This window comes from Apostichopus japonicus, chromosome 2, assembly GCF_037975245.1.
Source record: "Apostichopus japonicus isolate 1M-3 chromosome 2, ASM3797524v1, whole genome shotgun sequence".
Taxonomy (NCBI): Eukaryota; Metazoa; Echinodermata; class Holothuroidea; order Aspidochirotida; family Stichopodidae; genus Apostichopus; species Apostichopus japonicus.
The window spans coordinates 6,099,063-6,117,012 of record NC_092562.1 but is presented as its reverse complement, the minus strand read 5'-3'; the positions used below and the strand labels follow the sequence as shown (position 1 = coordinate 6,117,012).

Sequence of the window (17,950 nt, the reverse complement as noted above, 5' to 3'; positions counted from 1 at the left end):
CACTTAAATATATGATTGGACGACCGTGAAAATCATGCTGTATGTTTGTCTTTAATTCAAGCCTGCAGTGGCCAAAATGGACGGCTGTTCTACTTTTCTGCACTTCTCGCCGCCATTAGACAACATTTCAAAGCTCAACGTTGTAGTAAGCAAGCAGCTTTTGCACGTATTTGTGTCACGATAGTAAACTAAAGTCACTCTATTTGGGTTTATTGATGATCACAGCCAGCCATATATATATTGTAGGCCAGTAAGATCATGTGGTTATTTCGCCGACTGGAGCGTGATATATATCATGCCGTGTTCGAATAATATAGGCTCACTGTGCAGCTCCAAGGGTATATATTACTGTCAAAAGTGACATAAAATATTGATACAATATTAATAACTACGGAAAGAAGTCATCGTTCCTTTCTATAAGCAAGAGAAGAACAAGATTTGGCCATATGTATTAAATGTCAAAGGAAAACGTGCGGGTCATAATGTAAAGGTTAGCCGGGTTTCACACATCCGAATTGCGGAAATTTGGATCTATGTTCTGACACCGGTTGCTTCAATTTAGGCTCACTGTCATCTACTGTACCGGGGCTCATCCTGTCAAACTAGGACAGTGTATATATATATATATATATATATATAGGCTGGATTATGATCTCGCTGATTTGATCCAGTGATTTAGTTCTCAGATTTAGAATCAGCGTCCATAGCCTAGTGGTTATAGGGTGTCCGCGTACAGAGCGGGAGGCCCGTGGTTCGAATCCCGGTGGAGGCTGAAAGTTTTTTCACTGTTCTTGATTTTCCAACTCATTACGATTTTCATTTATATATATATATATATATATATATATATATATATATATATATATATATATATATATATATATATATATATATATATATATATATATATATATATATATATATATATATATATATATATAGCATAAAGAGGAAATTGTCTATATATGTTGTATTGTTTGAATACGGATTCAGTTGACATATCGTAGTGATGGTAGTACATTTTCGGGTATAATGTTCACAACGCGTGTTATCACGTATGATGGTACACGGTAAATTCGCGGTAGTAAGGGCATTATAATCTTTTAAGGATAACGGGGATTATGATCTCGCTGATTTGATCCAGTGATTTAGTTCTATCCTTTCAGTTATGTGATTTCATCATGATTCCGCCAGAAAATAGCAAGAATTATTCTCGTTAACTTCAGGAGTCAAACTGCTATAGAAGCAAGGAAAATTCCCCCCTGACTTCGGTCAATTTTACTGCATAATTTCCCGCATTGGGAGGAATCAGCAATCCACGAAAGTGTCTAAAAATACAACATTGATATTTCCTTGTTTCACAGTGGCAATTTTGGTCATTGTCTTTAAATCGTTGTAGATTAAATTTTCAAAATTGGTTACAGTTTCACTCAACAATACCTTCAGTGTCTATCAGTACAGCCACATATAACACAGTACGCGGAAGTACCGTACACCGCCCATACAGATAGAATATCTTGGGACGCCGTTCTCACGATCATTAAGGAAGTAAAAAGATTGCTACAGTTTACACTGTTGCCATCGGAATGATATTCTTGATCCAAAGAACGTTTAGTGTCAACTCAAGCGGGGGTCAAATACTTTGTTTTGAACCATTTTTACGTGAATAACATTAAGGGTTGTGCGGTGATTTACCAACTCTCTGTAAACCAGGATTCCATAATCTAACAGTAGAAATCTTAAATTTTACTTTCTCGAAACGCTCCCGCCTCCCGCCTCCCGCCTCCCGCCTCCCGTCTCCCGTCTCTCGCCAGCCGCCTCCCGCCTCCAGACTCAAGACTCAAGATGTAGACTCTAGACTCCAGCCTGCAGCCTCCAGCCTCCCGCCTCCAAATCATTCCGGAATTTCTCCTTTCCTGTTGGTCTATAGTGTAGGGAGTCATATCATTTTTCTGCGCGATGTGATCCCTTAGGATCACACTCTGACGTTTGTAGGTAAACTTGTGGCTCGTGAACAGTTTACCATAGCAACGAAATGGTTATATGTAAAGATCACCAAATAACATGACAAAAAAACTTATGGCTGGAAAGTTGAGTTGATATATGTGTACAGTAAATCTCTGGTCCGAATCCCGTTCTATGTAATAGCTTTCCTTGACTTTTTACAGTCCTATACGTATACATTAACAGTTCGGCTTGTATATTCATAGACTTATTATTATTATTATTATTGTGATTATTATGATTATGATAATCATCATCATCACCACGATCATCACTATTATTACTATTACTATTGTTATTATTATTGCTTTGCAACGAAGTCTTGCTTATTGCATTGATGAATTGGAAATTAATTATTCGAGTACATTATACTGTATACATTATATCGTCCGTGTATGAATTATGTAACACACGTACTGTATATCATAAATTATATCGGAATAAATGAGATGAAAAAATTATAAATATATATATTTTTGACAAAGAAACAAAATCCTATACCTGCTCATTAGAGGTGAAACCATGTGCGTGTGTCTATGTTATTCGTGCTCCAATAAAGGGAATATTCATTTATAAAAAATAAAAAAATTGTTATTATCATTATCATTATCATTATCATTATCATTATCATTATCATTATCATTATCATTATCATTATCATTATTATTATTATTATTATTATTATTATTATTATTATTATTATTATTATTATTATTATTATTATTATTATTATTATTATTATTATTATTATTATTATTATTATTATTATTATTATTATTATTATTATTATTATTATTATTATTATTATTATTATTATTATTATTATTATTATTATTTGTTTTGTATTCCTCAGATCCCTTGACGTGAACATCGCAACCTCGTTCTGTTTGTTGTTTCTTTGTCATGACAGTTTCGCTAAGGAATTCCTCAGCTGTGGAAAGAGAGGCTTGTTGGACTGGATAATTATAGTTGCAACATGCACGGAAGCTTACGACAATGCTTGCGAGAATTTCTCTATGTGGTTGTTGTCGTTGAAATTTTAATAGTGCTATTCATTTTCCAAGGAGCCTTCATAGATTCTACAAAATCACACAAAGAAATCGACATGGTAATACCGGGGAAATCACGGGTTGACATCAACTTCCAATCAGCGTTGGCAGCTTCTCCCGAAGTCAACAGAAATCATTCTTTAACATGTCGGGAAATCGAGCACATGGTGTTAGACCGGCCTGTCGGTAGAGGAACAACAAAGACTGCTTTTAAAAGTACTTTTGCTGGACAAACAGTGGTCGTCAAAATGGTTACAGATAACGTGAAGGACATTGTCGCGTGCAAGAAAAAGAAAGGCGCACATAACATTAACAGCTGTTTTAAATTTGCACAATACAAAATCATGAAGGAGATTGCACTATTAGAGCAGCTGCGACATCCGAACGTGGCACAGGTAAGCTATATTAAGGGCGTGGTACCCATGTGTTATGATTGTACAGAGTGCACCCCTGGTGCTTTGAATCTGACAATTTACACAGAATAATCACTCTTTATATGCAAGCCGTAAATAAGAAATGAAATGTGTAGCAAGTGGTATGACAGATATATAGTATATAAATAAAGAATAACACACCAGACAAATTGGGTAGTGCCCCCTCAATAACAGTTAAACAAAGCCAATTTATACGCATTCACACACAAGTAGAATCACTGTGGTCGATTGATACGGACTTTAGTCTGTGACACAAGATCCGGGGGTTCGATTCCTACTTTCGCCTGATGAGTCCCAAAAGGACGAAACCGGTCGTGAAGTGGAATTTTTTGGTGTGATATTCTTTATTTATTTACTATATATCTGTCATACCACTTGCTACACATTCATTATATGTATAGCTTATATATATATATATATATATATATATATATATATATATATATATATATATATATATATATAAATATATATATAAATATATATATATATATATATATATATATATATATATATATATATATATATATATATATATATATATACATTACATGCCATGAATGCGATGTCGGATAAAGATAAAGATCTGACAATTATTGTTGCTCGCAACCTTGTACGTGTGCAGCAATACAATAGAGTAACATATTGTATCAATAATTTCAACGATATAAAGTGGTCTTGCGTTCACTTCGGTCAAGGATGAGGAAGATTGTAGAAAATCTGGAAGCATTCGAGGACTTTGTCATGTGATGATTAAACTTTAAACCGACATTGATTTCGTTCTTGGGAAGTTAATAATTATTACAACGTATATATATGAATGTCTCTCTCTGTATTGATTTTGGCTATAATATAAGCTTCGTTACTTTTCAATGATTAAATCTCACAACAACGCTGCAGCTCACTGGTTTGTATTGTCAATTTTCAAACAAAAAAATATCATGGAAAGAAAAGAACCAATAAATAAACAAAGAGGTTCTATAATGTTTGATCGATTCTGCATTTACTTTGATTGACACTTAAATGGGTTTGCTAAAATCGAAGACCGAATTGGCGAAAAGGTGCTTTATTAAGAGAACGTACAATACATACGACAATCTTTGACGTTATCTTTGACGTGAATATGAAATTGTTAAAAAACAGTTGCGGGAATGTAATATTAACTGTTAATAATAATTATCATAATAATAGTAATAAGTGTTATTTTTAACACATATATATATATATATATATATATATATATATATATATATATATATATATATATATATATATATATATATATATATAACATTGATTCAAAAGTTACAAAATAGTTCCTTCCAAGCAAAATTAATGGTAGGGCACTATTTCGCCTTAGACCCCACCCACTGTACGACATAACTCCTTAGCAATCCACCCTCTCATATTTTACCACATGTTACTAAATTATTTCTATCTACGTGACAATGTAATCGAATTTCTTGTAGAAAATACAACTGATTGGCTTTACATAGAAGAGAGCGTTTGCCAATGTTTATTTTTTTTTTAAAGTTCCAACGAGTCATAAAAACCGGTGGCACCTTTTCGTTTCCATAGTCACTCATTACATGTAATATTTTGAGAGGCTCGATAATGTACGTTCTCATTTGGATACTTCTAAAAATAGCTTCATGTTTCCATGGTTGTGTACAGTATATACTTTTGATTTAATTATGCAACAAAAAAAACTTCATAGTTTTTTCTCCTTTTTTCATTCTTATTTTGTTAAGCTTCTGGGGTCATGTATACGAAATGAAGTTGACAAGAACGATAGAGTAATGGTGGTTATGGAACTCGGGAAACCTGTTGATATACGTAAGATGGGATGGCCAATGCAGTTACAGGTAAGGTTACTATATAGGTCATCAGTCATATCTCATTCAACTGTAATGTACTAAAGACGGTAAGTTCCTTTCATTGCCACACTGAAGGAACACATCCATATCTGCATAACGACGATAAAAAGTATATCATGGAATTATTACCACCTGTCTGCAGACAATATATAAAAACATTGCATTATCACCACCTGCATGAAGACAATATATTAAGTCATGGTATAAACCATCTTCACGAGAACAATATATCAGAACATGAAATTAAACTCACCTGCATGCAAACAATACACTAGCCTATCTAAAAGCATGGAATTATCACCACCTGTCTGCACGAGAACATTATATGTAAGCATGAAATTAAACTCACCTGCATGCAAACAATACACTAGCCTATCTAAAAGCATGGAATTATCACCACCTGTCTGCACGAGAACATTATATGTAAGCATGAAATTAAACTCACCTGCATGCAAACAATACCCTAGCCTATATAAAAGCATTGAATTATCACCACCTGTCTGCACGAGAACAATATATGCAAGCATGAAATTAAACTCACCTGCATGCAAACAATACCCTAGCCTATATTAAAGCATTGAATTATCACCACCTGTCTGCACGAGAACAATATATGCAAGCATGAAATTAAACTCACCTGCAAGCAAACAATACCCTAGCCTATATAAAAGCATTGAATTATCACCACCTGTCTGCACGAGAACAATATATGCAAGCATGGCATTAAACTCACCTGCATGCAAACAATACCCTAGCCTATATTAAAGCATTGAATTATCACCACCTGTCTGCACGAGAACAATATATGCAAGCATGGAATTAAACTCACCTGCATTCAAAAAATACCCTAGCTTATATAAAAGCATGGAATTATCACCACCTGTCTGCACGAGAACAATATATGCAAGCATGGAATTAAACTCACCTGTATGCAAACAATACCCTAGCCTATATAAAAGCATGGAATTATAACCACCTGTCTACACGAGAACAATATATGCAAGCATGGAATTTAACTTACCTGCATGCAAACAATATCCTAGCTTATATAAAAGCATGGAATTAAACCACCTGCATGCAAAAAATACATAAAGAGATGGAATTATAACCGCTAAATACAGACAATACATAAGAGCATGGAATTATAACCACGCGTATGCAGACAATTTATATAAAAAAGCATAGAATTGTTGCCATCTGAACACAACATAAGACTATCCAAACATGGAAATATAACCAGTGTTATACTTTCATGCGCATTAAATAAATAGGTATACCTTGTACATTTTCTGTTTGGCGAACAGGCTGACAAGCAGAAAGCTTGTCAAAGAAAAAAAAATGACAAAGGTCAAACTTAGAAACTTGATTGTCCAATAAAGTGAACTCCCCTGGTACCAATGACTTCATTATGTTTCCTGTAAAGCAATCCTCATCCATCTTGTACAGCTAATTGGCCTTCGTTCTTCTCATTACAGAGCATTACCTTACATTAATCTTATTACAAATCATACTAACACATGCACATACTTTAAATACATTATTAACTGACACCGCGCAAAAGTCACTCGTGGTTAATAAGAGTCAATGACGTAAAGAGAAATATCTCAGAGAAACTAGAAAAGCAGCCGTCCCGACGTCCCGAAATTACGATTGATATTGCCGGATTATTCTACCGTACGACGTTTTATGACTTTTGATAACGCGTAACGGTCTTTTATGCCATGTTCACATTTGAGAACGCAATGGGGGATCTGATACCACAAGGGCGATCAACTTCGTATAGTGTGAACGCTCGCGTCCTCGGGATCAGACCACGGAATCGTGATCTCCCTTTCGGGGAGGATACTGAACCTGCGATCGGGCGATCGGGCTATCGAGGGATCCGAGATCTTCGGTTACTTGCGCTCGTCGCTTCCGCATGACAGAGACCAACCACTTCCGAGGGACCAAAAAAGGGGCAGGTCACTGAAGTACTATAACTATCTTTACTTTATTTGTAAACAAACATCGTTACCCTTTCGTTGACCTTTCCAACTTTTCACCATTGCGTATAATGGTCTTTCGTAGGACGTTGATCCACCACCCGTTCTCACATGTGGACGCAACTGGGGTCAGCTAGATAACCCACACCCCACCCCTCCCACCGAGGGAAAACAATATCGCGATCCTCATTGCATTCTCACATGTGAACAAGACCTTAATGAAAATGGTCACAGTATAGTGCTTATGAAATAAGGAATAGAAAGAGGACAATGCTAATACTTGTTAACACAATTCTGTAGTTAAGCAGTAAAGCAGGTTTGCTTAATGTGTTTTTCCTTGCAATTAATGACTCATTCGGAATACCACTTCATCTCTGTCACGTTTATTATTTACTGATATAAAGATATGATTTCATTACAGTATTGATATATCTTGTCGACAGTTTTCATAATTTATACATTGCGTTGACCTAGGTCAACTTCATATTTTGATATGGTAAAATGCTAAGCGCCTAGTAAGTTGTGATGAAATCAAACGTTATTTCGCTTTGTGCACTACTTATTTTGCTATACTTCAGTTTTTTTTACTATTAATTTCATGGGTTTTCCCCCTCCGAGTTTAGCAGCATTGCTTCAAAATATTATATACAAAAAAGGGGACTAAAACTGGTGACTTGAACTCACTCTTCGAGCGCCTGTGTTTCATCGCATTGACATTTCATGGTATTACGTGACGTAACCTCTGTAGCATGAGAATGTTTGGGTCAATAAACATACACCTATAGCTGAAAATGATTTTCTTCAAAAGAATATATTTAACAATAAAAAAAAGAGGAAAACTAACTCAATCAAAGAAATGTCGACATTTTTTGTGATTGACATTTTGTTATAAAACTCTATAGTTTCCTTTTCTTTATATTATTATTTTTGATCATTTACGATTCTTTTGTTTTTATCTTTTATTATTTCTAGGTTGCCCTTAATATGGCTGAACTGCTACATTATTTTCACAACTCTCCGATTGGATCGATACGTATTGGTGATTTCAAAAAGGATCAGTTTCGATTGATCAATGGAACAGTCAAAATATCAGACTTAGATGATCTTACAGTTGAAGAACAATCTTGCGACACGGCAAGCGATTGTCTCATTATGGGGAAGGATAACGGTGAGTGCTTCGGGAGTGCAGGGGGATGGAGGGGAGGGTAAGGGGTGGGGGGCTGTCAACATTCCTTTGACGATCCGTGTTGGCTAATTTCATCATGGGGAGTAAATAAAGGTGAGTAGTGATACGGTGAAACATTCTTGTGACGTGCCAGTCTATTGTTTCAACATGGGGGCTTTAAAACCTGAATGTTATGATGGAGCATTGACTAGTAATTGCCTCCGCTATGGAGTACGATTGTTTTATCATTGGAGTTATGGAGGTGTGTGTAATACTAGTGGGTATTAGAGTTATGAAAGTGAGTGTAATACTAGTGGGTATCAGAGTTATGGAGGTGTGTGTAACACTAGTGGGTATTAGAGTTATAGAGGTGTGTGTAATACTAGTGGGTATCAGAGTTATATAGGTGTGTGTAATACTAGTGGGTATCAGAGTTATGGAGGTGTGTTTAATACTAGTGGGTATTTTTTCTTGTCAAATATATGGTATATTGCATCATGGCCAGATACATGCCCAAAAAAAAAACTTTACCATTCCCCCCCCCCCCTCCACCGCCCCAAACTTGTCTTTTAATGTAAAAAGCTTCAAGGGTAGAGGGAGATAGTTATGATATCTAAATCTTAAAATTTAGCCTTCTACGAAGACTTGAAGACAGAGAGAGAGTTGGAGGGGGGGGGGGGGGGGGAGGTGGCGATCGTTGACAGCTACCAACAAAGAATTAAAGAATATCACATTCCAAGAAGACATTAAAAACAACATTAACGAAGGAAAGTAAAAATCTGACGAAGAGCCTGCTTGCACTCTTGACGTCAAAGACTACATTTGTATAAACGCAAAAACCACCTTATAGTTGAATGGAATTTATTACCTTCACATAACCATTTCAGAGAGATAAGATGAGATGTACAGATTGTATGTTTATCTTTCAACTTGATACTTGGAATTGATCTGTTCGTGACGTCATCCTAGAACGTAAATCTTTCTTCGTCCTTTTCAATTCGTGGCGCAAGTTTATTTGAGAATTCTCATTAAAGTGATTATATTTTTCGTTAAATCCACGACAACGAGCCTAAATCAAACATCTTCTTTACATAATCGCTGAAACTGTTATAGCTATCGGATGAGGAAATTACACGAGGAGAATCACGATGGGTCTGTTGATCGGTACAATCAAGATTAAATAAATTAATGGATGTCTCAGTATTAAGATGAAAGCAAGCCTTTTTTTATTGCTGTAGTTTTTGTTTGGTTTCGGTGACAAAAGCGTATACGTCAGCAGTCTTGACAATGTGCGCGTACGCTCCCGGTGTAAACCGTTATATTGTAAACACGGAACAGGAACGTCTGGTGCGTCTCGTAACTGGCAGCCGAATGCCTCATAACACTTACAAGACTTTTATTGTTTTGTGGCAGTTAAACGTCATTGGAGGTCAAATAAAATTAAAAGACTTCTAACAGAGAAAGTGAAAATGTCAGATTTACAGCTGTATATTCGAGTCTAGCAGATTCTAGTCCAACGTAATTGACATATAGTCTAATGCAGCTAGAGTTCGAGACAAGTTCCAAGTTCCCGGCATCCCGATTTCAAGTACAAGTGCGAGTCTAGGCTATGAACTGTGTATTCTACATCAATATCATACACTCATCCTCCACCCCCCCCCCCATATGTAATGGATGGTGCTTATATGCAAAATGGTGCGTTCTTTTTCTGAAACTTTTGAAAGAAGGTTGAAATATTTTCAACTGTTTAGGTCGTAGGCTACCGTGATAAAATCAATGTATGTTCGTTTACCGTACACAATGTATATATTAAATAGAATGTCTGTCAGTTGGAGGCGAACCACCCCCCCCCCCGCCCCAAGAAGTATACGTTGGTGCCCCCTTGTATATACTCCAAAACCAACACTAAGACTAATACCATTCGTACTATTACAAATCTAGAGAATTGCCCAACCATTTAACATGACTCTTTTATGTAGAAAGGCGACACCGATGAAAACGCCTTTTTTTATTAGCAACTACACACTCGATAAATCTTATATTGTTTTTCAATGGGTTATAATGACATATTAATTCTGCCTAGACTCATCTCATTAGATCAGGTATTCATTAAGGTTTTATTTACTTACCACTCAATATCTTCAGTTTCAGACCATGTTTTAACATAATTTACATATCCTATACTGGATGATATTGTAAACAATGGCGTGCATAGAATTTCAAAAGTGGAGGAGGGGGAGAGGCGGAGGGGAGGGGATATCCAAAATTGATTTATGTTGGGAACTGAATTTGTATGGTAGCGACGGAGGCTACTGCAAGATTTCATAATAGAGGGGGTATGACCCTTAAGTCACCGAAGGCGACTCCCGTACATGTAGGAATCACTTGGTGTCCACCCACAGCAAAAAGAAATATATATTTTAAAATAATTTAGACGTCAAATGCAGCATTCTGAGGCATATTAAGACACTAATTTATAGTTAAATCTGTGCTAATCAATGTTCTCGATTTTGTTTTGGTATGAAGTTTAATATGGGTGGAACCCGAGGCAGTGGTACGGAATTCTGTCCCGCGGCTGCATGTAGACATTGTCCCAACTGAATCATATCCCCGAGTGAGCACTGAAGGTCATGGACTTCCGCCCTGCATTTATGCTCACTCTAATGAAGGTGACCTAACTTGAACATTTCAACATTGAGTACAGATAAAGGTTATGTTTATATATACTTCTGAGACAATAGGTAATAACTTGTTTGGAAAGGTAGTCTGAATTTCTCTGTTTATAATAGTACAACTGTAATAGGTATTTGGTCGTCCTTGGCAATCAGTATTTATACAGAAATAGACGTAGTTTTAATCGATTGATTCTCCAGGTCAATGAATTATAAGCGATGTCTGTTGCAAGTTATTTAGCATATCTAAAGACAATTTCCATTTTCTATTGGTTTCCTAAGGGTTAGTTCCCTTATGAATCATTCAATTGACACCTACGATTTGAATCATGCAGAGGCTAATGTAACAAACACATCTTCCGTTCGCGACAACAATGAAGTGCTACAGAAAGGTACAATTTAGAAGACCAGGGCGCTATTCCATAATAACTCCGTATGAGAGAAAGACGTACAAGTCAAAAAGAGGGCGCTAGTCACAAATATATTCTATGATTAATATACAACAACAACAACAAAAGAAAAGAAAGACAGGAGTTGGTTAGGTAGTAAAGTAATAAAATATCCTTCAGAATTATTTATAGTTAAACCCATGTGTGTGGGTGCGCGTGTGTGTCTGTATTTGTTTGTGTTGTATTGATGATTTACTTGGGCCTATACCATATTTGTATATCATTGCACACACAAAACCCAAATGTCCCCTTGGAAGATCTCCCCTGATCTACAAAAGGGGTTACAAAACCTAGTTGGAAGGTTTGGAAATTGAAACCCGATGGGAATTCTGGCAAAAGAATAGATCAAATTGAACATTCATACTTTGCCAATACGTACTGTTCATCATAGAGGGCGTGTTCAGAATCATGTCAAAGACAAGTAGTTCTGACATACAAAGAAATAAAGAGGCCAAAAATGATAATAATAATAATAATAATAATAATAATAATAATAATAATAATAATAATAATAAAAATAATAATAATAATAATAATAATAATAATAATAATAATAATAATAAGAATAATAAGAATAATAATAATAATAATAATAATAATAATAATAATAATAATAATAATAATAATAATAATAATAATAATAATAATAATAATAATAATAATAATAATAATAATAATAATAATAATAATAATAATAATAATCTTTTGACTAAAGATATAGTACTTCAAATGAAAGATGAGAAAATTATACGGATGACTCAGAAGTAGCTTGTAGCCAAAGAAAATGTCACTCTTGGTGAAAATAAATTGCATACCTAGCACATGTCGCTCAATATCTAATATAAAGTTTGAAGTAATTTGACAATCCCAAAAAAGGTGCTCTATCGTTTCATCATGTCTCCCACAGAACGTACAGCTTGCATTTTCCTTGATATTCATGCGATAGAGTAAATGATTAGTTCCCAGTATACGGTGGAGAAAACGGTATTGAAAATAACAAATCTTGCTTTCTCTACAAGAAATGAAAGGAATACGGAAAATAGTCTGCCACTGCAAATCAATAAACTCAAAATTATTTCCCCATTTGTTAATAGCTATTGGGGGAACAATTATAGACTTGATCAATGACCTATAAATTTGACGAGAGATAGGCGGTATTTGATTAAGAATGTCTAACCCATTATTCTCAATTTCGTCATTGTTAAATGCGCCCATATTCTCTTTCCAATGACTAGGTATTGCAGAAACAATACCATAAAAAAGAGTAAATGGAAAAAAATCTAAGGAAAATTTCTGTTTAAAACTAGCTAAAGATAATAAATAACCGTTGCCGTCCAACAAATCTCCCACCTTAATGACGCCCTTTTCATACATGAATTTATAGAAGAAAATCTTTCTATCAATTTTCAAAGCTGAATTATTCCAAATAATTTCATTTCGAAAATTGGCCACGGTTTTTTTAAAGAAATAGCATGACCAAGCTCGACAGACATCTCTTATAAAATTGTTATCAATTAAAACATCACTAGTTTGATAATTACATTTAAATAACAATTCTTTCCCATACTTCTTTAAATGCAAATCAAAAAATAACTTCCAATAAGCCGTTATATCATTAATGTACCTTTTAACCCAAGTACATTTGAGACCCTGGATAAAGGAACCAATGTGAATTGCTTTTAAGCCGCCATGTTCGATTGAACCAATTAAAGTATTACGCTTAATCTTATCTGGTCTTCCAGCCCAAATAAAACGAAAGAGGACAGTCTCAAGATTCTTCAGAAAGTTCAATGGGGGGTCCGGAAGAACTTGAAAAAGAAAAACAAGCTGAGAAAGACCTAAGGTTTTAACAATTGTTATCCTACCAATAGGGGTCAAATCACGAGTGGACCACATATTTAACTTACTCTTAAGGCGGGATAATTTAGGAGTATAATTTAAGTGAAAGAGATTGTCTCTGTCGGTATCAAAAGTTATGCCTAACACCGTGACAGGGCCGAGGGTCCACGTAAATTTAAAACCCATAAGAAACAAAGGTTTATCAAACAAAAGAGGTCCCAATGGGAAAATATTTGTTTTTTCATAATTAACTTTTAGACCGGACGATACCTCTAAAGAATGGAAAATATCTACAACTGCAGTTAAACTTTGTTGGGTACCATCAAGAAAAATTGTAGTGTCGTCAGCATACTGTAAAATTTTAATTTCATGGTTCAAAATAGAAATTCCATGTATTAGTGGAGAGTTATTAATATGAACTGACAAAATTTCTGCACAAAGAATAAAAATATAAGGGCTAAGTGGGCATCCCTGCCTCACTCCCCTTGAAATTTCAAAATAAGGAGAAGAATATCCATTATTACAAACGCAGGCCGAAGTATTAGAGTATAAAGTCCGCACCCACCTACTAAAACCCTCATCGAAGTTGTAGAAATTAAGACATTTATAGATAAAATTCCACTCTAGGCGATCAAAAGCTTTTTCAAAATCAACCAATAAGAGAAAACCAGGGATATTATAGTCCTTACAATATTCAATGCAGTCCAAAACAAAGCGGATATTTTCTCCTATAAATCTCTGTTTAATAAAGCCGGTAATATAATAATAATAATAATAATAATAATAATAATAAAGGGAGTAATGGGTGAGACAACCACTTGGCATGTTACATATGAACATCACCATCTTCCGTAGTTTTCTGAAACTTATCCATATAACATATAAACCACTTAATAACCAAAGAAACACTTTATTTCCATCGTATGTATACAACGTCTTTATTTATTTATTGATTATTTCTTTATTATTATATTTTTCATTTTAGGCGTTCCTTGCATCCAGTCCATCTGCAAAGATTTCAATACAATAGCCAATATTCAAGTGGCCAATAAACTATTCTTCCATCCAACATTTTCGAAGGCGCCAAGTCTCGTCCAAGAAGAATCGGACGATTTATTAAGAGCTTTATCGACTTCCAGCTTGGATACAGACTCACTCAGAAACAGAATTCGATCCATACAGAGAACATATAAAGCCAGCTCAGCGAACAGGTGATGATCATATGGTATACCTTCAAACAATAAAACTGTATTCCAAAATCAGAGAAAAATCAGCAATTATACAATAATTAACGTACCTTAATTTTCTATTGAAACTTGTTCCACGCAATCTCTTCTGACCACTGTTATTATTTTACTATTTTTCTTCTTATTATTGTAATTGAATTGTTTGAAAAAATTGGCTTTGATATGTAAAATCTGTTAGGTGACTAAAATGAGATTAATTTAAGACCAATTAATTTTCCAAGTCAACATTTCTTTGTGAGATAGAAAAACAACAGTGTTGTTTATTGTATTGTTACATTTTTAGGGTACAGCAAGAAAAAGATGTTCTCCTTTTGTTAATTGATGAACCATTTAATTAAAACAAATTGTGTCCGTCCGTCCGTCCGGACGCCGAGATATCACAACAGTTGTTTCAGTTAATCTTTAGCGGAATTATTACTTTAACTTCTATACATAACCAGCAAAATGTCATTATTTTCAAATAATTTGATTCTCGTGTGTGTGTGTGTGGGTTATATGTAAGTGTGTTATATTGCTATTATTTTTTTTCCACTGTAATATTCATTTTAATGTTGCCACTGATACCATTCCATTGATAAATTCTGTTATTTTTACCGTTATTTCAATTATTCAATCTTACTAAATTTATTATTGCAATTATTTACAGGAAATATAATGGCAGAATATTATGTTGAACTGAATGTGAGCTCAATGCAGTAATTCCGTGTACAGCATGTCGACAAGCTATATACTATTACGCTGCATTGAAGTATTGTTACTCGTTGAAAAGTCTTTCAAATTATACCTTTTCACACAAGAAAGTAAAATTTTGTATCCAAGACGTAACCACGTATACTATCGATGGAGGGGGTTTGGGGTGGGGGGAGGGGCAGAATAAATAATGGAGAATGGCTTACCCCACCCCCTCCCCCGCTGGCAGACATACTATTTCAAAAACTCATATAGTGTACAGTAATAAGTATATATAATTCATTCAATATCATTTGTTAGCAATCCTAACAATACTAAAGATGTTGGGCTGGTGTGTTTGAGGGTGGGAGGGTGGGACAACGGCAGTTATTGAGGAAGTGTGTACTAGAGCCTCATTATGCAATCAATCTTGATCTCTGTTTCGTATTATTGTGCATGTAACACAAATTCAAACAGTGAATTTTCCCGCGCATGAGTCCAATTCATGTTTCGGTGGGACCATCCATTTACGCGAATGAACCAAACGATTGGTTAAATAAGTTTAAGCGTCATATGACGGTGTCATTAATTTCTCGAGTAAGGGATCGGTTAGGTCGTTTTATATTAGAATGCATAATGAGGCTTTCAAGAAGGAAAAATAAAGCGGTGCATTCTTCACAATTATTTTTTTATTATTATTATTACCTTATCTTTACGAGATATGAAATGATTTAAGGTGCTCTGAATTTTTAAGATGTTTGTATTCTGTATTCAGCTAATATATAAACTCCAGATTTTTTTCCTTCAAATTCTGGAATTTTTCTGAAAAATTATATATTAGTCGTCAATTAAAACAATTTAACTAAAGTTTTAGTTCATATCGTCAGAGTTTGCGCATGCGCACCTGTGGGGATGGAGAGCAAAGGGAGGGGGAGGAGGTGGCGAAATAATTGGTGCTATCCAAGCGGCAAAAATCATAGTAATTTGGAAACATAGGTGAAGGCAAACGCTCACATATGGCTTTGAGAAATAAAAGAAGCAAATGAGGGCAGCATTTTTTAGGGGTAAACAATGCCCATTGTCGTCCATTTGGCTAAGTTTATATGTAGTGTTTATCCCCTTTCCAAGATAGCCTACTCGTGATCACATTGACGTGACATCGTCATGATCTTACTGTTACAATCACGATATATATATATATATATATATATATATATATATATATATATATATATATATATATATATATATATATATATACTATTTCGTACTTCATTTATTATCAACTGACCTTTTACAGAGTATTGATATTTTCATCTTTGAAAGATATATACTATAGTATATTGCTTTTGCATTTTTTAATATCGAAAGACAACATTAAGTAATTCCATTTTTTAATACATATGAAACAGATACTATACGGTAGTGTATGTATATATTTCGTTTACTTTATTTACAGCAGATATATAACAGAATAAAATGTGAAAGAGAATTTAGTCCGTTCTTTAGTGGGACAAATGTTAATAAGTTAATGATATTTAAATAATGATATAGTAGGTTAAAATTTGAAAAGTGTACAGTATAGACCTATATGTGACATCATGCAAATGAGAATAATTGCTACGTGCAAGATATACCGTAGCTTCAACTAGGATTTCAAGCTTACCAAGCCTATGTTTACGACCTTTAGCATGGAGCTGTACTGTGCTGACCAGACGAAATGAACAACGATTTAGGCTAAACATGTATAGTTATTCAAAACAAGGAAATATACTTATTAAAAATTATATCCAATTGAAGCATCGCCTGGGGTATGAGATCACGTGCCCTATCTTTCCCCGAACCGACCTCCGCTCTCACCCCCTAAAAAATAGACTTGCTTCCCGATTGGTTACATTGTCTAACATATGCAGGCAAAGTCATATACATCTAAACTTGGTACTATAGAAATGCTTAAAATGATGGAAATGAACGCCCCATTCTACATACTTGCCCCCTAACCATTAATTTCCAAGAAGGGAGGGGACACGCTAAGACGCCTCCCCAGAAGCCTCGTGTAATTGAACTTTTACCCCCCCCCTTACCCCCTCCCCCCATAGTTTACGAACTCTGGCTTCTGGACTGGATCGGAAAGATAATACCCGGTGAAACAAGTCTTCTTCTGAACGTATGGACGCATATTAAAGTAAGTAGATGTAGGCTACCGCGGATGATATAGGTAGGTGGCGTTGTTGATTCATGCACATTAACGCAAAACAACGTGTAGCCTTCTGTTATCAATCTACATACATCTCATCTGGGAACACAAAGACGGGTATACTGGAAACGGAACAGACATACCATTTTATACCAGTGGCGGCGGAACCAGGGGGCTTGGGGGGCTCAGCCCCCCCCCCAATGAAAAAGTTGAGGGGGCAAATGCATGATAAGCCCCCCAATATTTACCAAGGCTCCGAAACGTGCTTCTGCCCATTTTTCAATGCATACTTGTAGATCTGTCCGATGTTCACGTATACTATATAGGTGTAATAATTCGATATGATAATTAATTGTCTGTATCATG

General features: G+C 35.1%; 1 protein-coding gene across 3 annotated transcripts in view; it reads left to right on the top strand.

The window, feature by feature from the left end:
- LOC139976169 (extracellular tyrosine-protein kinase PKDCC-like) overlaps positions 1-17,172 on the top strand; it is a 36,395-nt gene extending 19,223 nt beyond the window's left edge. For all 3 annotated transcript variants that reach the window (XM_071984679.1, XM_071984658.1, XM_071984669.1), the window contains exons 2-5: positions 2,858-3,448; positions 5,239-5,352; positions 8,319-8,514; positions 14,457-17,172. In XM_071984679.1, the coding sequence (XP_071840780.1) occupies positions 2,981-3,448; positions 5,239-5,352; positions 8,319-8,514; positions 14,457-14,686 (1,008 nt within the window). In that variant the 5' untranslated portion in view covers positions 2,858-2,980 and the 3' untranslated portion in view covers positions 14,687-17,172. The remainder of the gene's footprint in view (positions 1-2,857; positions 3,449-5,238; positions 5,353-8,318; positions 8,515-14,456) is intronic.
- Positions 17,173-17,950: the final 778 nt, after the last annotated feature.